This window comes from Schistocerca serialis, chromosome 1 (assembly GCF_023864345.2).
Source record: "Schistocerca serialis cubense isolate TAMUIC-IGC-003099 chromosome 1, iqSchSeri2.2, whole genome shotgun sequence".
Classification (NCBI taxonomy): Eukaryota; Metazoa; Arthropoda; class Insecta; order Orthoptera; family Acrididae; genus Schistocerca; species Schistocerca serialis.
This window is the reverse complement of record NC_064638.1, coordinates 449,184,303-449,210,861: the sequence shown is the minus strand read 5'-3', so window position 1 is coordinate 449,210,861 and position 26,559 is coordinate 449,184,303. Positions and strand designations below refer to the sequence as shown.

The window sequence follows — 26,559 nt, the reverse complement described above, 5'->3', positions numbered from 1 at the left end:
ACGGAAATTGGATTACCCGGTGAATTATTATGAAGATTGTTTTGAAGTGTGAAGGAGTTTCTGACGTTGCTAACGGTAAGTTGCTTAAACCATAAGAAAATGCACAAAATTGTCAATGAAAACTCACTGTGTCTGCTGATCTTGTCGCTCGCCACAAAACCTGATGTTTTAGGTCGGGAAAGGCGTAACTACTAAAGATATTTGCAAGAAGCTGCATAAAATTTATGAAGTTCACCTGCCAGACAGCTATGAGTTACTTCGACATAGGTTTAGTGATATCGCGAGGCAAGAATTCGATGGTGTGGCAAGTCATTTAGCGAAATTAGATGAAATAGAAACCAGGCTTCCTTTCATAAAAATTCCAATGAACAACTATGATTTTTTGTGAGCGATTAGTGCAAACATTGCCAAAAGTGTTTGATTACATGTTACGTGGGACGACTTACTTTGTAATGATAAAGGATGAAATAAAAACGTGAACGATATTTCAATTATAGATCACCAATAACAGGTCGAGATCATGATGCTGTTGGTGCTACAACTGTCAAAAATTAAGATTAATCATTCACAAAATAAATGAACATCAACGAAGGTATAATGAAACAACATCTGAGAAAGATCTGTCAAAAGCATCTAATTTTAAGAAGAATGAAGAAAGAAAATATATTTCTTTTAGCAAGGTAGAGCACTTACTAGGACACTATAAAACTGCTTTCGTTATAGGTGCCAGGGAAAAAGTCATCGGTCAAATTACTATTCTAGAGTAAGCAAAACAAACAAAATATTGTGCAACGGTGTCGGCTTATGAAACCTGTATGGAATGTTCAAGAAATTATAACAGCTTAAATATTTTCACGAAACGAATCAGATGACGGGAGGATGGCATTACAGAACATGATATGTTGTCTGTAAAGGATGTGTGGCTGTCGTTCTAGGCATTCGCTAAACAAAGACTTTTGTTCCATTTTCTGGTAGTATACACCAGTTACATGAATGATGATAGATGTTTATGAAGGTGAAATAATTGAAAGTACCACCGCATGTAATATTAGGGGAGAGAATCCTATCTTCGTTTTGTGAAATGTCGCAGCTGACGACACCCACCGTCCCATTTACGTAGACGGGGAAATGAGTGAAAGAGAGGTTCCTGGATGACCAGAAGTGTTTCATTTTAGGACACACCGATATTATATAAAGAACGAAGTTGCTAACCTTAAGAGGAAATTGAGATTGCGGTGAACAGATAGAGCAAATCTTTCACCGTGATATGAATTTTCAGAAATTTAATGAGGAACTCTCCATGAAACCATTTATAATCACGGGCGAGAAATTTCTGTGGCATGGGTGCACAAAAACTGGTCACATACAATGATAACCGTCTATAACTTTGACAATTATAATATTACGTAGAAATTTAGTGGAAATGAAAAACATTGTCGTTCACAAGTAAAGAAATGAAAAGCTGTCTAGAACCTGAAAGTTGGTTTGAGTAGTGCAGGCCTGGGACTGTTGGAGGTGGAGTGCCATTACCTTCCGCCGACCTTCGAATTGCCTTACCCATCCATTTATAGGAAGGCCTACAGTTTAACATGGATTCCGAACGACCGTGCAATCCAGCATTTTTTCACGCACGTAAATCATTAAAAGTGGTAAGAGAAGCGATAAGTGATGGAAAATATCCTTGGAACGACTGAGAATCGAATCGAAGATCCTTGTTTTTATTTTATATTTATTTTTTACTTTTTTATCCACTGAGCTATGGAGCTTCACTAATCATTTAGCGTTTTACTCCTTGTAAAACCTATATGAAACTCCCAACTACCCTACTGGCGGTTAGTATCAGTGTTTCAGATAATGCATGATGTTAACTTCTGTACCTCACGCCATACTGTTCGTGATATATATGTTTGAGGCAGTGCCAACGAACCAGACTCGTGCACATTTAGGTATATACGCACAAACTTGGTCTTTTCTCCGTGAAATGATATAATTTCTTCATAGAGCAAATCATGTTCTGATTTTATGTTTTCTTTTTGGCCAATTAAAACACTGCATCGGATATATTTGATGAGTTGGAAACATCTAAGTGGTCAGAGTGGCGTATTGTTAGCAAAGGGACCTGGGTTCGATTCTCGGCCAGGTCGGAGATTTTGTCCGCTCGAGGAGTGGGTGTTGTGCTGTCCTTACGTCCCTGTAGCCAGAAATGACATTCCACTGTTGAGGAGGTAGTATGGAATGATTTTGCGAGGTACTAAATACTGATTCCTTACGTTACCAATAGGCAAAACGGTGTGTCTGCAGGAGCTGCATCCTCGTCATTGGAGTACATGAGAGATAATCATAACTTTCCTGAAAAAGTTGAATTAAAAAACGTCCCTACATTTCAGTTGATATACAGCTTTCATTTACTTGCACGGGTGTAAGTTTTAGGAACTCTCGAGTAATAACTTTAATTTTTTTCAGGTAAAACTGTGCTACCGTTAGGAGATAGTCATATAAAAGGATTGTGATGGCCATTCCACGTAAACTTTTGCAGTGATGCTTATTGAAATGCCTTTGAAAGGTAAGTTACATTAAATGTGAAGCACTTTTTATCGACAAATTTTAACTTTTATTTAAAAAATTAGTTATTACAGAAGATGTTTGCTGATTCTGCTTTCTGTTGCTCACTTTTGTATCTCGTCGACGTCCACACATTAGGAAAAGTCCCGTAAGGCACCCCGAGACATCTCTGCTACACCTCCTTGCATTCCTCTTAACCAAACGGGAAATATCTGGAAAGAAAAAGAAGTAGAGAAATCAGTGAATCCGGCAACAGATGTACGTGACCGGATGAACGCAAGTACGTATGATTATCAGTTCGTAACAAGTTAATAAATAAGTGATTCAGAATGTAAGTGTGTTCCGCAATAAACTTCGCTTGTATTTGGGTCTTGCAGGAAACAATATGAGCCTTCAAAGTACACGTGCGTCAAATTTACGTGCGGTGAACCGTGATCATCAACAGTGCTGTCGAGGCATTAGTTAAAACACTGGAATCTAAAGTATGCAATAACGTTGCTTATTATTACACAGGTGGCTTACGAAACACTTGTGAGTCCAATTCTTCAGTACTGTTCATCTGTCTGGTACACTTAATAGGTTGGATTGATGGGAGTGATGGAGAAGGCCAGATGAGCAGCGGCACGTTTCGTCACGGGATTTTTTAATAAGCGCACAGTGACAACGACGAGAAAAGCAGAGAAATTACATCTTACTCGGAAGGTTTGCGACAGCCCTTATTTTCACGTGAGATCATCGAATGGAACAAGGATGATAGCGATTTCAGAAGTGCGATCTACCGTGCACTGTAGGTTGGCTTGCGGAGTATACAAGTACATACAGATGTAAGTGTATAAATCTACAAACTACAACATCTGATACGTCAATATCGACCTCTTGTGTGAAACGTGCTATTACGGGAATAATTTCAACTGATTAGGAATTTTATGCTTCCTGTCAGATATATTAATATTTTCGCTATGATTTCCCAAAGCTTCTCTTAATACAGATCGTATTATCGCATGCCAATAAAACATGGCTGAGATCTCCTTCGAGGAGTGAGTGTTCACCGCAAGTGGGAGAGTCTATAACAGGTAAGCGTGATAACACGCGTGCCCCAACTTCATTCTCAAAACTGGTGCTACATTTCTCATCAGAACGTACTTTTGGCTGTATCACCCTTTTGTTGTTGTGATGCGCTAGAACGAAGCGTACGTCAGTATTTTAGCCACCGCTGTATTTCCTCTGCAGGAACGCCTATTTATCTGAAATGTATGGAAAGTACGGAAGCTAAGCTGTGTAAGTAGTGGCCTCCTTGCCTTTATGCTGCCCCTTGTTAGCCACCTATCATTTCATTGTTCGTGATACTTTGACCATTTGAAATGAACGACTGTATTTTAGTTTTCGGCTTTAATTGTTAATTCTACTTCTTGACAAATTCACACTCTGTGGCGAACGTGAGTCGATTCAGACTAACTTTTATAGGATACCAACTGAGTCAAACAAGCACACATCACGGACTGTAAGCGAGTTATACTGGCTAGACGAAACCTTGAGTGCTAGAATAAAATGAGTTTGTGTACGGCTATCCGTGGAAGGTGGTCTTAGTTATTACAAAATATAAAAAAATATGTTCAAATGTGTGTGAAATCTTATGGGACTTAACTGCTAAGGTCATCAGTCCCTAAGCTTACACACTACTTATCCTAAGGACAAACACACACACACCCATACCCGAGGGAGGACTCGAACCTCCCCCGGGATCAGCAACACAGTTCATGACTGCAGCGCCCCAAACCGCTCGGCTAATCCCGCGCGGCTAAAAAACATAATTATTATAATAGTAATTCTCATTTTTCCTGTTAACTAAACTCTGAAACTAAATTTTGTGATCAATTTTATAATATAACAAATTCTAAGAACCTTGTAAATAAGCACATATTATATGAAGAGGCAATAGTTGTAAATGTAACAATAAATAAATAAATAGTCTGTGTCCAGCACACAATGTTGAAAATGTCATGAAAGTTAAACGGGCGCAAATGTCAACGGTCATCTGACTGATTTGATGTGGCCCACCACGAATACCCCTTGGGCCAAACACTTCATTTCAGAGTAGAACCTGCACACTGAGTCATCAGTTATTTGTTGGATTAGCTCCTAGGACTCATGTTTAGTTCAGTTCTCACAATATAGTGCAGTTTCAACTTTCATTTTGTTGTAACTGCTGTATTCGTAAGATGCATAAGCAAATGGCTAATAGGTCAGTGATAGTTTGACAAAATAAGAAATTTACGTATTCATTGCATTCTTAGAGATACTGTGCGACTGAATTAACTGGCTACACAGAACACTAGCTTTGTTACAACCTCCCAAAGACATTATACATTTCTACAATTTTAGATCATAAATGGCTAAGGTTGTGTTGCTTTGCTAGTTGTTACTTTAACACATGAGTCTGAATGATATTCGAATGTTACATTCGTAATACGAATGGCTCCGCAAAAAATCTTTATAGCACCATATTTCCTCACAGAACTAAAGGTTAAGAAATTTAGAGCTGAGGTAAAGACAACTGTCTAATGTGTGTATGACGCAAATTCGAGATGTTGACAGATATAATATTTTACTAAAAAGTGAATTACCGTATTATCCGTAGTAGTCTTACCTTTGACTGCTGTTGCAGACATTTTAGAATTTTATTTTGTCAGTTTCGTACCTCCAACGTCACATACGCTATGTGATCAAAAGTAGCTGGCCACCTGCCTGAAAATGACTTACAAGTTCGTGGCACCCTCCATCGGTAATGCTGGAGTTCAACGTGGTGTTGGCTCACCCTTAACGTTGATGACAGCTTCCACTATCGCAGACATACGTTGAACGAGGTGCTGGAAGGTTTCTTGGGGAATGCTGTACTGAGGAGAGGTATCGATGTCTGTCGGTGAGGCCTGGCACGAAGTCGGCGTCCCAAAACATCCCAAAAGGTGTTATATAGGATTCAGATTAGGACTCTGTGCAGGCCAGTACATTACAGTGATGTTACTGTCGTGTAACCATCCCGCGACAGGCCGTGCATTATGAACAGGTGCTCGATTGTGTTGAAAGAAGCAATCGCCATCCCTAAATTGCTCTTCAACAGTGGGAAGCAATAAGGTACTTAAAACATGAATTTAGGCCTGTTCTGTGATTCTGTGATAGTGCTACGCAAAGCAAGGGTTGCAAGCCCCATCCATAAAAACACGACCACGCCATAACACCACCGCCTCCGAATTTTACTGTTCGCACTACACACGCTAGCAAATGACATTGATCGGGTATTAACCATACCCACACCCTGCCATCGGAGCGCCACATTGTGTACCGTGATTCGTCACTCGACACAACGTTTTTCCACTGTTCAGTCGTCCTATGTTTACGCTCCTTACACCAAGCGAGATGTCGTTTGCCGTTTGCCGGCGTGATGTGTGGCTTATGAGCAGCCGCTCGACCATCAAATCCAAGTTTTCTCAACTCCCGCCTAACTGTCATAGTACTTGCAGTGGATCTGATGCAGTTTGGAATTTCTGTGTGATGGTCTGGATAGATGTCTGCCTATTACACATTAAGACCCTCTTCAACTGTCGGCAGTCTTCTGTCAGTCAATAGACGGGGTCGACCTGTACGCTTTTGTGCTTTGCGTGTCCCTTCACGTTTCGACTTCACTATCACATCAGAAACAGTGGACCTAGGGATGTTTAGGAATGTGAAAATTTCGCGTACAGACGTATGACACAAGTGACACCCAATCACCTGACCACGTTCGAAGTCCGTCAGTTCCGCGCAGCGCCCCATTCTGCTGTTTCACGACGTCTAATGACTACTGATGTCGTTGATATGGAGTACCTGGCAGTAGGTGGTAGCACAAAGCACCTGATATGAAAAATTACTACTTTTGATCACATAGTGTATATAGGAACTGTTGCTCAGTTGTATTCTGGTGGTGTCAGATTTTATGTACAAGGATATGGTAATACTGTGTTTAGGATACCTCGAAATGTGAAGATCGAGATATACTGAAGTTCAAACTCTAGATACAGTACGCTTTTAAACATCAGCTGACATGGAAATGGAAATGAGCGTTTGGCGTCATTGGCCGGGAGGCCCCTCGCGGGGCAGGTCCGGCCGCCATATCGCAGGTCTTATTACAGTCGGCACCACATTGGGCGACCTGCACGCCGGATGGGGATGAAATGATGATGAACACAACACAACACCCAGTCCCTGAGCGGAGAAAATCTCCGACCCAGCCGGGAATCGAACCCGGGCCCAGAGGACGGCAATCCGTCACGCTGACCACTCAGCTACTGGGGCGGACATCAGCTGACATGAATTAGCGTAATTTCTCTGAATGTTCTTTACAGGATATTTATGAGTACCATCCTTCCCCCATTGACAAGATTTAAATTATTTAAATCTATATTAAGCCTTGATAAAGTATTAAGACTGTTGAGTAAGAGTGTGTGGAAAGGGGTAGTATTTTTTTTTTAAATTCTGGACGACGAAAATTAACGCGTGCACATAGAGTTGATGCGCGTGAGTGTAGGAGAGTAGAAGTAGACAAGCACCGTGCTGGTGCTTTCAGAACTCTGCAGTATGTATAGAGAATACCACCTTCGAACTGTTCGTTGAATAGAGAGTTTACAACGAGAACGTTGGCCGCCAGTTCGTTAATCGAATATTGTTAGAGGAGAAATTTCATAACGAGCCAAATCAACGTTAGAGCGAATAATCAAATGAATGTGTATCGGTAATATTGTACATGTGACATTTTCTTGATGGCCTTACTGGAGTGAAAGTAAAAAATAAACAGTGCCAGACTGGTTATTAAATTTTTTAGTGGTTTTAATTGTACTGAGACTAAGCAACAATACAGGCATGCACAATAGGGTCACAACTAATGAACTACGTGGTGTTAATTAGAGCTGTACACGAAATATGTTAGTTCTCCGTATCCCAAATTAAGTCTAGTGTGCCTTAAGTAGAAACCCACTGTCAAAAACTTGATTAAACCCAAACGCAAATGTTATGAAAGTACCTACTTAGTAGGAGTGAATCAGAAAGAAATAAGAATATGGTTTAAGGCCCCATCGACGAGGTGGTCACTAGAGAAGGAACGCAAGATAAGATAGAAAACGGATGAGTCTGGAAGTCGGGTGTGGCGTTTCCAAGAATTCGCTCAGAAAAATTTCGAGAACCATAAAAAAACGTAAGTCCGAATGGACTGACTGAGATCTCATACTCGCTCCTCTCGAACAGGCCACGTTGTTGTTTTGATGGTTGCGGTCCATAGGAACTAACTTACAATTACAGTACGGGTAGCAAACGATGGGCGACATACTTATAGAACTTTACTGAGGTGAGGAAGGGAAATGTACTACAATTTTTCTCAGATTGTCATTGCTACATGAATGTCATTGCAAGTAAGTGCTAGTCAATGGTGTTCATATTTTACTGGTTGAAACTGCAATTAGCATTTGAGTTAGCAATACGCTTATATTCGGTTGCAGGAAATGATGTCTAAAAAAACGGAGAAGACGAATAGATATCATAGTAAATATTTCAGATATTAAATTTTTCATTGTGCGGCCAAGTCTTCACTTGCTGTGTAATTACTTAGAACGTTTCAACTTTATCTGTAACTACTGAAATCTTTCGTTTATTTTACGAGGGACATTTCATAAATTATGCACAGTAACTTCTTTACTGACGCGTTTATGTTTTTTTTCAATTTCTTTACGGTCCTTCAGTATAGTCTCCCTGCTTTTCTATGACTGAATCAAAACGTCTCAGAAGCTGTATTGTACCATTTAGGACACCACTTCTTTTCATCTGTCGAATGGCTCGGGTAACGGTGGTAGAAAGCACTTCCCGGAGGAAGAAACGACGTCCAGGCATAAGTTTTTTTTGTTTTTTTGTTTCTAAATCAAGTCAGTGCCTGATAGATTCATGTCCTAGCTGCAGGGAGGATGTGGCAACACTTCCCATCCGTATTCGAGCACTTTCATGGCTACAACATTGCCGATATGTGAGCGAGCATTGTCGTGGAGATTGATTGGCCCAGCCTCGAGCAACTGAGATCGGGTTTTGTGCATTTTTCTGGGCAGGTTTTGTATGACGTTACTGTAACATACTGCTGTGACGCTTGTTCCACGTGGGACTCCATCTGTCATGAATTCTTGGTGATCATAAGCAAAAATCATCATTAGCTTGTGCTCTGATAGAGCACGTCGAAATTTTTTTGGGCGTGGAGAATCTGAAACTCTCCACTCACTGGACTGTGACCTCAACTCCAGTTCAAAGTCCACGTTTCTTCAATAGCCACAATTCGACACAAGAAGCCTTGACCTTCCCTCGAATCGTTGTTTGAGCAGGGTTGCAATGTCCAGGCGTTTCTGCTTCTCTTCAGTAGTCAAACAGTGTGGGATCCATCTCACACAAATTGTTCTCTTCTTCAAATAATTTGTCACAATACGAAATACTGATGTTGGGGTGATTCCCGTGGCTCCAGAGAGTTCCTCACAAGTCGTACCACGATCTTCTTCAACAGCATTTGCCACAAGTTTCACAGTTCGTTCATCTGTTGCCGTTTTGACCTTTCGGGTCTTTGATTATCTACTATGCTGATACGACTACCACGAAAGTAATTAACCCAACGTGAAACTGTACTAAGGTCCACTGTAAACTCATCACAAACTTCACTTAACGCACTGTGTATTTCTGTCTCGGGTTTTAGCCGTTTAAAGTTTAGATCTTGATGTACGTCCTCCAGTCTTCAACAGTCACAGTAACCGAGACTCCTGCAGGCACGATTCCTATCTCTCACAAATTTTATGTTAGAGTACACAGCGAAAAAAACAAAACCAAGTGATTCTTCCTCAGTCTCCCAACTACATCTGACGTAATTTTCAGTGCTGTTGATTCAAACAGTCCACAGTAATACCAACGCGTGCATTATTTATGAAATGTCCCTCTTCGTTTTATTGAATTAGAGTATCGTGAGTCATTGCATTTTCGTCTGATTTATGGTTGCATCCGGATTTATCATCGGTACGTGCATTTGTTTGATATTCCTGTCTTTCCACTGCCCCATTTGGCACACTTCCTCTTTAACTTGCGGCATTACACATTTCTTGATGTAAATTACTGCTAACTGACTGCCTTTTTAAGGAGCTTTTAGAAAATAACAGGAAGCTTCGTCTTCACGTCAATTACGAATTTTTCTATAAGCTTACCTATTAATTACATCACCTCTACAACTTTACTTGAAGTAAATTTCATAATTTTGCGACTTCCTTTTTCGGGTAATTTCTTGAATCTGTTTCACCAGTTCTAAGAAGCCTGGAAATCAGTAACGTTCATCTCACAATTCAGAGAGCCCAGTCTTCACGATCTCACTCGCTTACGGTGCATTTCATCTCACAAAATGTTCTAAATCTTTCGAACAGCTTTTCTTTAACGTTTTTGCGAGTTCCATTTTGGCGCTTATTTCGTGCTTCGTACAAATCTTTTTCCATTTATACATTTCGTATTCACATTTTACGAACCGAAGTCGGCTTTGCGCAGTGCGTAATTTAAGCGTTTTCTTCCTCCCTCATTTAATCAAAAATTTACAGTCTTTCCTTTTTAATTGGAAACTATTACTACACAGTTTTCTTTGGTCTTGGAAGGTACTCTGGTTTTGCTCTGGACTTTAATTACCACAACAATCACCGTTTGAACCACAATTCACGAAATCGTTGGATTTATTTCCTGATTCTTAAAGTATTTCCATAATTTCTTACGAAATGTTGATATCGTTGTTCGAATGAATGTCCAAGAAATTAACTAACAAAGAACACATTTTAGGAGAAGTAGGTGACTGCGATTGCATACCACAGTCTTCACATTTCATTTTTGTGAAGCTGAAATTATTAGCTGGATTCCAGATTACTGTGAAACGGTATAACCTGCACAAAAACAGATGCTATTAGCAAGCATATAAAAAAAGTCAGTGCATGTAATGAATTGTTGATGGTGCACAGAAGCCAGCCACAACTTAGTTCTACCTTGCTTTACTTAAAAAAGTGCCGATGCTGTTTCGAATTTTTCGCAGTTCATTATCAGACGCTTTTTCATTAAAATGATACATTGGTTTCCTGCGAGTTGCCCTAGGATAAAGAATAATTCACGGTTACAAACATGTAACAATGTAACTATTAATTTCAGTATGCAACTGTTCGATATAAGAATAAACCAAAGCCGAGCTCGACATACGAGGTACCAAACGTCTCGCAGGAGACAGAAATGCAGGAACCCGTTGTCAGACACACAGTGGGGCAAAAGGTACTGCAGTTCGAATGGGCTCTAGAAATCTCGATACAACGCAGAGCTCGATCCGGTCAGAGCCTGCTTGATTACCATACGACATTTGATTTGCCCGGAATGAAAGATAGCGATATGCTAGACAATGTGAACTAGCCACAACAAAAAGCTGCTGCTGTGCTTAAAATTTAACGATTTCGGGAAACACAGATGCAAAAAGCATTCAATACCACTATACCAACTCGCGTTGTATTTTAACAAATTTGCAAAGAAAAGCTATTATTCAGTATTTATGGATGCATAAACATTTATGGTGATTTTCAAGTAACGCTGCTGGTCAAAGGCAAAAATTTTGTTAATCAAAAATAATATTTCTTGAGTCTTAACGCAATACAGCATTTTATTCCTTTATTAGAGGCTGTAATGATTTATCAAGTAGATCCAAAATAATCATTTAGTCCCCGTTCGCATATTAAAAAGAGGAGTTACGAATTTTTAATGAGCTCCAAAATGAGTTGACAACATTCCGATGAAACAGGAAAGAAATTAACGGTTAAGTGCCTAATACATGAAATAAATCATCTTAAAATGGTAATAATTGCAATTGTGAAAATAAATTGCAACAGCGAGGCCTGTCACGTAAATATAAGGGACTATCAAAAAAATTCCGTTCTAGGGTCACAATAAACCCTCGCCTATATATCGGCGCTTATATGCCCGCATCGAAGTCGCGTTGGGTTGCATATACACTGCAGCGACACCCCCAAACGGAAACCTTTTGATCGCCCATCGTAGTACGAACAGGTGCCACCAGACTGCATTAGGAGCAAAGGCTCAAGAATTGGTCTGAACCTTTATTGCAACATTTTTTAAATATCGTTAGAAGCCTTCTAAGGACCACGTGAAAATAACTATTTATTTGGTTCAAATGGCTCTGAGCACTATGGGACTTAACTACTGTGGTCATCAGTCCCCTAGAACTTAGAACTACTTAAACCTAACTAACCTAAGGACATCACACACATCCATGCCCGAGGCAGGATTCGAACCTGCGACCGTAGCAGTCGCGCGGTTCCGGACTGCGCGCCTAGAACCGCTAGACCACCGCGGCCGGCAACTATTTATTTGTCTTTTCTTTCATTTTCGCCCAAAACTCTCATATTCTCAAAATGAGCTCTTTTCCGTTCATCTGGCCGTTTAACACAAATTGTTTTTCTGTTTGTTTCAGCTTCTTGGAAATCTTTGAATTGCTGTCTGTTGAGTAAGATCCCCTGTTCAGTCTCACTTTCTTTTAACTCCTTTTTTTCTCTTGCCTCTCTATCCATTTTCCTTGCCCACTTCCCTGTTTTGAAAAAAAAATGCATGGATCCTCTTTTCTAATGTTTTCTAATGTGTTATGAGATATCCATAGAGAACAACACATTTTTCCGTGATGTTATCTGTTATTGTAGGGCAGAATGAGTATATTTCCTTATTTCATCTCAAAACCAAATTTCCGTCTTTGTTCTTGATTTGATCTAATATTTATTGCAGGATTTGTCTTTCTATCATTTCCAAATCTTCTAATGCCATTTTGCGTCCGGATGAAAGTAGTGTTCCTGACCCATAGACGACTTCTGGCTTTACAACTGTATTATAATGCATTAATATCCTTAGAAAAACATTTTTTATTTTACAGATTTCTCACTTTCGTGTAAGCTGTTTTCATTTTTTCAATCCTATTGTAATAGCATCTTTTTCATTTTTTATGTTTGTATTTTTACCCATAAATTTAAAGCTGTCTGTTTTCTTCACGCTGCCATGCTTGGTTTTTAAAATTCTCGGCGGGTCACTTTCATTGATCGTGTTTTCTGTCTTTTAAAATAATATTTTATTTGTAACTCTTCAGGCTTTCCCGGCGAGATATTGAATGTAGAATATTCGGGTCTACTGCCAGATGTTTGTGTCGCTCTGGCACAATATTTCGGCCACGTAACTCGTTGCCTTCTTCAGGTGCTACATGAGACTGCCGTATTGGAGGATCTTGTCCAGTATTTATGCCCAGAGGGCGCTGGGTGTTCTCTCTGCCGTCCGCGCCCGCCTGGCGCTGCTCGTAATGTGTTCTCTCTTCCCCGGTGCTCCCTTGATCGTCCGCGCCCGACTTGGTCGCAGCCGGTGGCAGCTGTCTCAGGCCTGTCCTGTGTTGGGCGTTCCGTTCGCGGTCCGCGCCCCCTGGTGCTGCTCCTGAGGTTTTGGCCCTTCCCTGGTGCTCCCACGGACAACCGCGCCCGGCTCGTCCACCATCTCTGGTCGTGCCAGAGCGACACAAACATCCGGCAGTAGACCCGATTATTCCACATGTCAATATTTATTTATTTATGAGTTCCTGCTTTAACGTTCGACAGCACACTACAATATGCTACAGTGTTTGTTTCATGCCTATTCAATTATTAAAATTGGTGGTGTATAAATAACGCCAAGTTATTTTGTAAACATAGTACCAAAAAAAGTCGCTAAATTGCGGGGCAATCGACGACTCAAGCTGAATCCGAGTTTCCGAATCTGTGACGTAAACTGCTAGAGCCATTCAGGTTGTGCTCAGGACAGTTGGAAGTAGATACTCGAAACCAGATATCACGTAAATGAAGAGGAAATTGTACAAATTAGAGTCGGCGCTTCATTTGTGCTCGCAGCAGGCTGTACGTTGCGAGCAGCGAGCGCTACGTACTGGGCAGCTGGGCAGCGCAGCTTGATGCCTATCTGCGAGGCGAGGAGAGGCGAGGCGCTCACCCGCTGCCGCTGAAGGAGTTGGAGCTGGCGCTGGACTGGCTGTAGGAGCCGGAGGCGGGGCCCAAGCCGTGGCCGCCTGCGCCGCTCTGGCTGGACGCCTGGCTCTCGCTGTGGCTGCCCGAATTGGAGAACCCGTTGCCTCCGCCGCCACCGACCCCCAGGCCACCGAAGGGGCCGCCGGGCTGCAGGAAGCCGCCCGGTCCCAAGGGGTACAGGCTGCGCGCCGGCCTCTCCTCCGTCTCTGAAACACAGACGTTGGATGCTTCGTTCATATGTTACTATCAGAGGCGGAAAATCTTGCTGCTCTGACAAGAGAATCCGCCACACTGTGCACTTAATGACAAAAAAGTGAAGCACCCAGAAGACATGGTCAAATGTCAGTGTAACTTTGCAACTGTACACTCCATCGGCGGGCACATGAATAAGAAGTGTTGCATTTCTCTGTGACAGGTAGAACGCCTACAGGGTGCATTAGTGTTGCCATATTTAGTATTTTTATGAGGCCTGATGGGGTACATAAGTGGCGTAAACGTGTGAAATACTCGGAAATGTCACGAACTCACGTGAGACAGCAATATCAGCACCCAACAGAGAATGAAATGAGGCTCACTGTGCGTTTCCAATAGACCAGCTGGTCGCATCGAGAAATATCTAAAATTCTGGGGTAACTGCATATAATAGTGGCCCAATGTTGAACTGCATGCGAATGTGTCAACCTTAGCATTTCCCTTTTCAAATTTGTAACTTCGCTACCGAGGGCAAACTCCTTTCATTCCACGCCCTGACTCGTAGAACGTTATGCTTTCGCTGGTTATTCAACCTTTTCCTCATTGTCACCTTCCTCTTTAAGTCCCCTCCCGGAGATCCGAATGGGGGCCCGTTCTGCAGTCTTTTTTCAGTGGAGAAATTATCGTGACATTTTTTCAATTACACGCTGCATGTCCTGTGGATACAAATTATTTGTCTTTAATGTAGTGGTTTCCATTGGCTTCTGCATCCACATGCCGTTGATCATTGTTGATTCTGCCACCTTAAGGGCAGTTTCCCACCCCAAGAACAACAGAGTGCGTTGAACCTCTTTCCGCTGCTCCACCCTGTTTGACAAGCCCCTTAGGTGAATAAGGGTGACTTCTTGTGCCGGAAGTCTTCAGTCGCCGTTATTGATGATTTTTATTCAAAATTTAATCAGCGGCATGGTTCGCACCCGGAATCGAGGACGTGTTTGGGAGCACCTCGGACGTCAAGTTTATCTCAGTGTGAGTATGCACGCTATCAAACACCAGTTACAACAGTTGTGGGCCACATTGCCTCAGGAGGGGATGTAATGACTTTATGACACCCTTCCCAAGCGGATCACTGAATGCCTCCGTGCCAGAGCCTGTGCACTATCATAATAATAAATATGTTCGTGTTGTCAAGTTATTTGCAAATTTGACTCGATTTAGTAATCACTGAAATAACATCACGTACCCCATCCCCCTTCTAGCTGCTTCACATTTTTTGTCAGGCAGTGTAATCTACGTCACACATTGAACATAAGTTCTTATTCCTTCTTCCTGTACTTTAATTTCCTTTCTAAATTTCTCCTTGTTTCTTCTACTACTTACTCAAATACAGATTGAATAATATGAGTGATCGGCAGAAAACCTGTCAGAATGCCTTTTCATCTACTGCTTCCCTTTCACGTCCTCCAATTTTTATAAATGCAGTTGCTTTCGTGTACAGGTTGTAGCTAATCTTTCACACCCTGTATTTTATCAGAGGATCACCGTATACGTAGTCTGAAACTCGCTAGTTAAGAAAGTGTCCAAAATTATCAGGAGATCGAATTATGCGAATGGAGAATGAACATTTGCAAAAAAGGAATGGGATAACTGTCATGGAGACTGAAGTAAGTTTGTATTCTGCACTAGCACCCAAACTTCTCGATACCTGTTGGGAGATGTTTCAGTCTCAAGCGGGACAGTTTACTTACAGAAAAATCAGCCAAACAGGAATGTGTGCCAAAGTGTATGGCACGGTAAAACATGTAAATACAATTTAAAACTTCGACAAAGTCATTTCTGTCTTCATGCTTCATGGAAAGTGCTTTCCTTTGGAAACAACTGAATACAAATTCAACCAGCATACCTAGTATATGTCACGATACCTAGTTACTCGGGATGTACACTGAGGTGATAAAATTCAGGCATTTGTGTCGGACTTCCTTTTTCACGACGTAGTGCAGCAACTCGACGTCGCATGGACTCGATAAGTAATTGGATGTCACACACTGAGTTGTGCTGCCTCTCTATCCGTATATAATTGCGAAGAGTCGCCGGGGCAAACTTTTGTGCTCGATTACGTCCCATAAATTTACGATGGAATTTACGTTCGACGGTCTGGGTGGCAAAACCATTCGCTCGAATTGTGCAGAACGTTCTTCAAACCATACGCGAACAATTGTGGCCCAATGATATGGCGCACTGTCATCCATAAAAATTCCATAGTTGTTTGGGAACATGAAGTCCTTGAATGGCTGCAAATGATCTCCAAGCAGCTGTACATAACAGTTTCCAGTTGAGGATCGGGTCAGTTTGACCAGAGGAGCTAGTCCATCAAATATAAACACAGCGCACACGATTGTGGAGTCACCACTAGCTTGCACAGTGCCTTGTTGGCAAGTCGGGTCCACGGCTTCGTGGAGCCTGCGTCACATTCTCACTCTATCATCAGCACTTACCAACTGAAATCGGGACTTATCAGGCCCCGGTTTCCCAGTCGTCTAGGGTCTAACGCGTAAGGTCACGAGCCCAGAAGAGAAGCTGAGGTTGACATCGAGATTTCAGCAAAGGCAGTCAAATCGGTCGTCTGGTACCATAGCCCAATAGTGGGAAATTTCACAGCACTGCCCTAACGGATACGCTCGTTATACGTCCCATTTTTATTTCTGCGGTTATTTCACGCAGCTTTGCTTGACTGTTAGCGCTGACTACTCTATGCAAATGAAGCAAATGAAGTGGAGGCCGTCGGTCACTGTGTTATCCATGGTGAGAGGTAATGCCTGAAATGTGACATTCTCGGCACACACTTAACACTGTGAATCTCGGAATATCGAATTCCCTAACGCGTTCCCAAATGGAATGTCCCATGCGTCTAGCTTCAAGTATCATTTCGCGTTCAATGTCTGTTAATTCACGTCGTGCATCATACCTTACCATAAATGACTGTTATGCCAATGTACTGCGCTTTACCATTGTGTACGTAACACTACCGCCATCTGTATATGTGCATATCGCTATCCCACGACTTTTCTCACCTCAGCGTATTACTGCTGAATTTTCCTTACTGTCAGTCGTTCGCAGTAGCATCATATCAAGACGATATTGATTAATATTATATGAGCACATCAATTAATTATCCAAACTATTGCCCTTCAAAACTGGAAAGCCTGCCGTCCCTCTTCAGGAGATCGTATGTTAGTCTGGCCTTTTCGCAGATAGGCCTCTGCTATGCCTGCACCGGTGGTACGTCCGTCTGTACCGTTAAGGCAATGTCCATAGTTTTGATTTCATTAATCTGTTCAAACAAGCTGAAATACTCGGAGCAGCCGAAGTTCAGGAAACAGTATCTGCACTAATGTACATGTATTTGATGCTACAGGGGTAATTACCATGGAGGCCTGAGATACACATTTCGCAACGAAAAACAACTTTCCAGCTTTTCTTTGGCTGAAAGACGAGAATCAGTGCTATCTTCAGAATACAGATGATACATGAGATGCCAATATAACAAAATTCCAATGCAGTCTTCTACGGATGAATTACATGTTGAGAAAGAGTCTTAAAATTTAAAACCGAGTGGATTTTTATAACTACTAGAATGTAACTATCTTCGTTGTGCTTTTTCTTCTCAAGTATCCCTTCTCGTGCTTGAAAAACTCACTCCTTTCGTTTCACTGTAGTCATAAAAAGTAGTACATACGTTTGTGTGCTTGTATAAGTTAATAAATCAGGGACTTCTTGTCTCTCCGTCTCGGACTCTAATTCTCCAGTCCCCACCATGCCGACACAAAAAACCCACTCTTACACTTGACGCTAGGTCTTATCTTTTCACTCTTTCTTCGTTGGAAAAGCATTTTTTCCTCCCTCGTGATTTTTGTGTGAGATTGTGCTTTTTTGGGGTACCTCGTCTCTTACCAGGCTCAGCATCAAGTGGACGTTTACCTCTACATAATAACTTAGCATTTTCTTATGATTTTCTGCGACTGATTCGATATGACTTCTCTTGTATAGTACATTCAATGCCAGAAAAGATATAACACCTTCAAGGACTGAGTAAGTGGCGCCAAGGTATAACATCTGTATACTGAGAGGTTGTAGTGTTAGTAATTCGTTCGTCACGGTCATTGGTGATCATATGGCGCTCAGATGTGCCCACCTGAGATGATTCTGCAGGTAGTAACTAAGTTTGGAGGTGAACAGTGTTGCAACATTAATTCTGAGGTAAAATCGTGCTACAACGACGAGTACCTATTCCTGTTGGACCGCTTTAGCCAATTGAACGGTATACCACTGTGGACCCTAGAGAAGCCGGATGGACGTATCAACGGATTCTGCACATGTTGGACACAATGTATCGGTGGCGTGTTCCTGTTTTCAACAATGGTCCATGGAACATTCCCACACCTTTAGACCAAGCTCTGGATGTCCACGTAGTACAGATGCACCTCAAGATCGACTAACTGTGAAGTCAGCGGTGGCTGACTGCACGTCATCGAGGGACGAAACCCGGTCACCTGCTGTGTCATCAGGGACCATTGCTAACTGTCTGTTTCGGGATTAAGATCACGTCTGTCTGTGGCGAGGCTACCACCGACACCACGACAGTGGGAAACATGGTAACTCTGGTGTCGTGAAGAGTTGACTGGAGAATGGAAAGGCGCTCTGTTGTCTTCTGTGATGATATTAGATTCCGTCTGTACGCCAGTGATATCGCAGACGTGTGTGGCATAGACTTGATGCGCTGCCTATTCGAGAGCTCATTAGCCCACGAGAAATAGGTACCATCACAGGCTTCATGGTGTCGGGGACTATCAGTTGCAATTGCGGTCAAATATGGTGTTTCATCAGAGTAAGGTAACCTGTGTGCGCTACACTACACAGGTTGTTATACCCGTGCCATTATAATTTCTTCGACAGGAAGGTGATGTGGCTTTTCAGCAGAACAGTGCACGTCACCGTACAGCTGCTGCGACGCAACGTGCTCTTCATGGCGTACAACAACTTCACTGGACAGTGAGGTCACCAGATCTCGCCAACTGAACACGAATGGGACACGATGAAGCGAGAACTTACTCTTTCTGCAGGACTTGCAACAAACATTGCCGAATTTGAACTAGAGGCACAAGACGCTTGGGACAATCTATCGCAGGGTGCCATTCGGCTCCTTTATGATCGTTTGTATGCGAGAACACACACCTGTGTTGTTGCCAGAGGGGTACACTGTGTATTGATGCGATTGTTATGATACCCTTTACTGAGACATATGTGTATCATTTGGTATGAATTCGTTATCATATACCCCTATAGTGATGAACTGTCACCTCATTTGTCATTAAAATGACCTTCTCCTTGAAGGTGCATTTTTTTTCCATCAGTGTATTGATATCTAAATTTACGAAATTAATCCATTAGTCACTGTAATATGCGTGTAGTATACATTTGGTATACTTCTTTAGTGAACATGTCTGTGAGTGTATGACGTGAGGCCATGTTTGAAGTGCAGAAGGCAATATACATGCAGTGCAGATGGAGCATCTTCGATAAGTAACACAGTTACGCAAAATCGGGACCTGGTAGGTTCATAAGCATGATTAAGTTTTCGTGTGAAATATATTTTAAAAAATGTGAGTATATTCTAATACAGTTTACTGAAAATACTTAAGAATAAATAATGGCAAATGTTTATGGAAAAATTTAAATAGTCTATTCAGATGAACGTCAAATGTCCCTCTGTTTAGCTCTGTATAATATTTAAATCTTACACTAAGCCTCTGAAACGCATTAAAAAAAATGGTTCAAATGGCTCTGAGCACTATGGGACTTAACATCTGAGGTCATCAGTCCCCTAGAACTTAGAACTACTTAAACCTAACTAACCTAAGGACATCACACACATCCATGCCCGAGGCAGGATTCGAACCTGCGACCGTAACGGTCACGCGGTTCCAAACTGAAGCGCCTAGAACCGCACGGCCACTCCCGCCGGCTGCATATTTCCATGTTGCTATCTCCTTACGAGGAAGTAAGATTATATAGGATAATCAAATCAAGGAAGGTCTCAGCAGTAGGTTGGCACCGTGAATGAAAGCTTTTTCTTACAGTATCGAACTGAGGAAGTCTGTGAAAGTGTTATCTTGGCGCTGGAAGGAGCACAAGAAGGAAAACATAACACGGGCGAACTAAGGCTGGAATATAATAAACAGTTTATAGGAGATGTTGGGCGTAGGACCTACCAAGCCGGACAGGTCGAACGAAGGTGATGATCCAGACTAAAGGGGACACTCTGGTCCTCCAGGTTGGGGGTTGGGCTTGGGGCTAACAACCCCACCTCGTAAAACCAGTCGTGTTACGAAAGCTAGATATAAGCCTCGGATACAGAACAGACACCCAATACAACGAACTAAACATAGAAAGGACTACGACTTGGAACATAGAATGTACAGTCTCTGCCCAAACCTTGGGTGGCAATAACTTTAGCTAGAGAATTGGAAAAGCAGAAAATGTCGGTGGTTGCCCTGCAGGAAGTTCGATGGGAAGGTACAGGGACAATAGACGTAGAAAATTCTAAGGAGGACCAGTCAAGCACAGTTTTGGAACCGGTTCCTGTGTTAACAAAGACATTGTACCAATAGTAAAGAATTTTACGGCTGCGAACCCAAGAATCTCAGTTCAAACTTTATCAGTGAAAAACCACCAAATTACCCTTTTGAATTGTCATGCACCAACAGAGTAAAGTGAAGATCAAGTAGAGGATATATTCTATGCAGAGCTGGAAGAGGGATTCCATCCCTGAAAGCAGCTGCAGAATTCTCATCGGCGATTTTAATGCCAAGATTGGAAAAGGAGATCAGTTTTACTCCCACAATAGGCCTTCATAGTCTGCATGAAAATAGTAACGACAACGGAATAAGGGTAATTGGCTTTGCTACGTCCAAGGGCATGTTTATCAGTAGCACTAACTTCCCACATAGACAGGTGCACAAAGGAACATGGCTATCCCCAGACGGAAAAACAGTCAACCAGATGGACCACATAGCAATTAAAGCAGAAGCAAGGAATTGGATTATAGATGTAAGAAATTCCCGAGGGGCTGAGTGTGGTTCCGCCAATTTCTTGTTTAAAAGTCAACTCAGAGTCACCCTGCAAACAAACCAAAGAAGTAAACTAAAGAAAGTGGCACATTTAGAAATAGAAACCAGAAATGAACTTCAAGCTGAGATCAGGAAACATTTTACAGTACTGCCGGAAACAGAGGACTCAGATGTAGTCCAGCAATGGGAAGAAATTAGGAATGTGGTTACAAAGGCTGCAGGAACAGTCACTGGAAAAAGAGTGGCGAGAAAGAAGAAATGGTTCAATAAGGTCTCTGAAGAGGCGATCAACAGGAGAAAAGAAGCCCGTGACAAGTGGTTACGGTCAGCAACTGATCAGTGCAGTAAGGCAGAATTTGACAGAGTCCAAAGAGAAACACAAGTGGTACTGCGGAGAGAAAAGACTGCTGCTTGTCACACCGATGTGAGAGCTCCAACGGCACAAAATATAAAGATAAAGAAATGGTAAAGTGAAATTAATTATGAGTAGTAGACAGAATTATAGTACCTTGTTAAACAATAGGGACGACAACCAATAAGATAGTAAGAGAAGGAGGGGAAGAACATTACACAAGATGGGAGACGAAGAAGACTGGCTGAGACGTAGAAAACTTCAAAAAATTGAAATTTAGCATTATAAACGCTGATAAAAATTAAGTGGATTGCTCAAATATGACATATGAAACAAAGGGTGCGGAAAACCGCTGCCAGAAGACGGTGTATGTTAATAAGACCTCAACTGAGACGTACAAGGGTAGCAAAAAAAAAAAAAAAAAAAGAGAAAAAAAGACATTAATGGGACAGAAAGATATCATATATCATATCACACAGCTTAATGAGCACTGTATGTCTAGTAAATATAGAGAGGTGGAAATGTTAGTATGGTACAGAGGAAGATGGAGAACTAGATCAGACGAAAGGCTGATGACTGGGGAAAAGGAAAACATCATCTGTGTGAAATACGAATTTTCAATAAAAATATTCGGGGGATGTAATTTCGATGGCTTTTGCACATGGTCCTCATCAAGATGAAGATATTTACTGCTAATCCGATATCAGGTGTTTCTTCCTACCCGATTTCAGACGAATGTTTGGCAGAGGGTGCATAAGTCACTTTCAGACACTTACACCAACGTTCCACTCTGAATAATACGCGAGAAAATAAACAATAAAACGTTTCCGCTCGATCCCTGATTTCTCTTGTTTTATCACGGTGATCATTTCTCCCTTTGCAGATGGGAGTCAGAAAAACATTCAACCGTTCTATCATTTCAGCCTTCTAAAGCTGTCCTTGCCGACAGTTGGTGACGTCATTGTGAAGTGGAAAATCGAAGGAACAACCACTGCTGAACCAAGACCAGGGAAACTTCAAGTACAGACTGTAGGAACCGTCGAGCATTGTAAGGATTGGTTCCGAAAAATCGAGTGAAATCAGAGGAAGGGTTCGCTCGTAAGTTCCAAAGGATTGCCAGTAGTCCGAATGCCATAGTGACTGTGCGTAGGGAGTTATGATTTAAATAATGAAAACTGCATCAGTTATTTGTTTAGAAAATTCATTCTCATTTCCAAGTGCATTTGGGTATTTGTTTACATTAATATGTGTGATGTTTGCATGTGTACTTCTGCCTGTTTTGCCTCAGTTTGAAGTTGAAAGGTACTGTGCCTCCGTCATTATAGAATATCACATACACACGAATCACGGGGCACAAACATCGAGCTGCTTCGCACAGGCCACACATTTCTGTAGGTAGCGCTAGCGATGATTGAGGTGCTGTTCAGAGCGACGGCAATTCGATGAAAGGCTATGGAGGAAACCTTGTCGATAGGGCAACGAGAGGTGTGAGTACTCATTTTGGAGAGTAAGAAGTCGCTTCAGCTGTGTTTAATCTTTTAATCTTTTTATCAGATCAGAGCCGGTTTGGTGGCACTGAAGATCATCCACTACGTGATAAGAGCTAACTAGCCCAGAACCTGAAAGCTAGTATTCGTTGTCAGACCAAACGAATAAACCACTAAATTGCGGTACGTCAATGAATCAAAATCACTCGGGCGTAACGATCCAAGATCAACCCTTTTTGGATTTGGATCCCTGATTCTGATTCATTGACGTTCCGTCATTCAGTGATTTGTTAGTCTCGTTTGGGAAAGAGTACTAGGAACCATGTTCTGGGCTATTTCGCTCCAAACCCCAGTGTCCACAATGACTGGCTTCTGTAGATTCTGCTCTTCTACATCTACATACATACTCCGCGTGGCGGAGGGTACCTCGTACCACAACTAGCATCTTCTCTCCCTGTTCCACTCCCAAACAGAACGAGGAAAAAATGACTGCCTATATGCATCTGTACGAGCCCTAATCTCTATTATCTTTGTGTTCTTTCCGCGATATGTAAGTTGGCGGCAGTAAAATTGTACTGCAGTCAGCCTCAAATGCTGGTTCTCTAAATTTCCTCAGTAGCGATTCACGAAAAGAACGCCTCCTTTCCTCTAGAGGCTACCACCCAAGTCCCTGAAGCATTTCCGTAACACTCACGTGATGATCAAACCTACCAGTAACAAATCTAGCAGCCCGCCTCTGAATTGCTTCTATGTTCTCCCTCAATCCGACCTGATAGGGATCCCAAACGCTCGAGCAGTACTCAACAATAGGTCGTATTAGTGTTTTATAAGCGGTCTCCTTTACAGATGAACCACATCTTCCCAAAATTCTACCAATGAACCGAAGACGACTATCCGCCTTCCCCGCAATTGCCATTACATGCTTGTCCCACTTCATATCGCTCTACAATGTTACGCCCAAATATTTAATCGACGTGACTGTGTCAAGCGCTACACTACTAATGGAGTATTCAAACATTACGGGATTCTTTTTCCTATTCATCTGCATTAATTTACATTTATCTATATTTAGAGTTAGCTGCCATTCTTTACACCAATCACAAATTCAAATGGCTCTGAGCACTATGGGATTTAACATCTGTGGTCATCAGTCCCCTAGAATTTAGAACTACTTAAACCTAACTAACCTAAGGACATCACACACATCCATGCCCCAGGCAGGATTCGAACCTGCGACCGTAGCAGTCCAATCACAAATCCTGTCCAAGTCATCTTGTATCCTCCTACAGTCACTCAACGACGACACCTTCCCGTACACCACAGCGTCATCAGCAAACAGCCGGACATTGCTATCCACCCTATCCAAAAGATCATTTATGTAGATAGAAAACAACAGCGGACCTACCACACTTCCCTGGGGCACTCCAGATGATACCCTCACCTCCGATGAACACACAAGATCGAGGACAACGTACTGGGTTTTATTACTTAAGAAGTACTTGGGAACCAATCCCATATGCTCGTACCTTATTTAGGAGCCTGGAGTGGGGCATCCGAGTCAGACGCTTTCCGGAAGTCAAGGAATATGGCATCCGTCTGGTACCCTTCATCCATGGTTCGCAAGATATCATGTGAAAAAAGGGCAAGCTGCGTTTCGCAGGAGCGATGCTTTCTAAAGCCGTGCTGATGCACGGACAGCAACTTCTCTGTCTCAAGGAAATTCATTATATTCGAACTGAGAATATGTTCGAGAATCCTGCAGCAAACCGATGTCAGGGATATTGGTCTGTAAGTTTAAGGATCCGTCCTTCTACCCTTCTTATATACAGGCGTCACCGGCGCTTTTTTCCAGCCGCTCGGCACTTTACGTTGGGCAAGAGATTCGCGATAAATGCAAGCTAAGTAAGGACCGAATGGAGTAGAGTGTTGTTGTTGTTGTTGCGGTCTTCAGTCCTGAGACTGGTTTGATGCAGCTCTCTATGCTACTCTGTCCTGTGCAAGCTTCTTCATCTCCCAGTATCTACTGCAACTACATCCTTCTGAATCTGTTTAGTGTATTCATCTCTTGGTCTCCCTCTACGATTTCTACCCTCCAAGCTGCCCTCCAATACTAAATTGGTGATCCCTTGATGTCTCAGAACATGTCCTACCAACCGATCCCTTCTTCTAGTCAAGTTGTGCCACAAACTTCTCTTCTCCCCAATCCTATTCATTACCTTCTCATTAGTTATATGATCTACCCATCTAATCTTCAGCATTCTTCTGTAGCACCACATTTCGAAACCTTCTATTCTCTTCTTGTCCAAACTATTTTTCGTCCATGTTTCACTTCCATACATGGCTACGCTCCATACAAATACTTTCAGAAACGACTTCCTTACACTTAAATCTATACTCGATGTTCACAAATTTCTCTTCTTCAGAAACGCTTTCGTTGCCATTGCCAGTCTACATTTTATATCCTCTCTACTTCGATCATCATCAGTTATTTTGCTCCCCAAATAGCAAAACTCTTTTACTTCTTTAAGTGTCTCATTTCCTAATCAAATTCCCTCAGCATCACCCGACTTAATTCGACTACATTCCATTATCCTCGTTTTGCTTTTGTTGATGTTCATGTTATACCCTCCCTTCATGACACTGTCCATTCCGTTCAACTGCTCTTCCAAGTCCTTTGCTGTCTCTGACAGAATTACAACGTCATCGGGAAACCTCAAAGTTTTTATTTCTTCTCCATGGATTTTAATACCGACTCCGAATTTTTCTTTTGTTTCCTTCGCTGCTTGCTCAATATACAAATTGAATAACATCGGGGATAGGCTACAACTCTGTCTCACTCCCTTCCCAACCACTGCTACCCTTTCATACCCATCGACTCTTATAACTGCCATCTGGTTTCTGCACAAATTGTAAATAGCCTTTCGCTCCCTGATTTTTACCCCTGCCACCTTCAGAATTTGAAAGAGTACTCTCTGTAAAACCGAAATGGATTTGGATCCCTGATACTGATTCATTGACGTACCACCATTCAGTGATTTGTTAGTCTCGTCTGGGAACGAGTACTAGGAACCCTGATCTGGGCTACTTGAAGGAAGACTGGGCTGCCATTTCTGTACTTCAGACGCCTCATTGGAAATGTCTCCAGCAGAACTGAAGCCGCTGTAGAGGCGAAGGATGGACGCACGTCATTTTAATATCTAGGAATACAAGCCAGAATACATCTGACCAGATTGCGTATGCGTTTAATCTCTACACGTCGATGACTTAGCATGATTGGTAGAGAATGATGACACGCTACAGACACACAGTTCTACGTAATGGTGCTGTCACAAACCCAAACGGTTTTTATGTAAACAAACAAAAAAAAAAATCGTTCAAGTGGCTCTGAACACTATGGGACTTAACATCTAAGGTCATCAGTCCCCTAGAACTTAGAACTACTTTAACCTAACTAAGCTAAGGACATCACACACATCCATGCCCGAGGCAGGATTCGAACCTGCGACCGTAGCGGTCTCGCGATTCCAAACTGAAGCGCCTCGAACCGCACGGCCACACCGGCCGGCTGTAAACAAACAGGACGGGTGTTACGTACCAGCTGGCCTGGCGGCCACCGCTCCGGCGGCGACGGCCAGGGCAACTGCGATCAGCGCTGCGGCTCCGGGCTGCATGGTGTGCTGTGCTGAGGTGAGCTGTGGCGAGCAGTGCGGATGCGG

At 42.3% G+C, this 26,559-nt stretch overlaps 1 protein-coding gene across 2 annotated transcripts; it reads right to left on the bottom strand.

Moving 5' to 3' along the window:
* Positions 1-2,588: 2,588 nt before the first annotated feature.
* Positions 2,589-26,559, bottom strand: LOC126457689 (uncharacterized). Of its 2 annotated transcripts, none has more exons than XR_007585501.1 (3): positions 26,439-26,559; positions 13,589-13,891; positions 2,589-2,774 (listed from the first exon to the last, which is right to left on the bottom strand). XR_007585501.1 is itself a non-coding variant. In XM_050094201.1 (3 exons), the coding sequence occupies exons 1-3, from the start codon at positions 26,512-26,514 to the stop codon at positions 2,756-2,758; spliced, it is 336 nt and encodes a 111-aa protein (XP_049950158.1). In that variant the 5' UTR covers positions 26,515-26,559; the 3' UTR covers positions 2,589-2,755. The 2 variants fall into 2 exon arrangements, 1 of the variants encoding a protein (XP_049950158.1); XM_050094201.1 differs by having other exon boundaries at positions 13,651-13,891.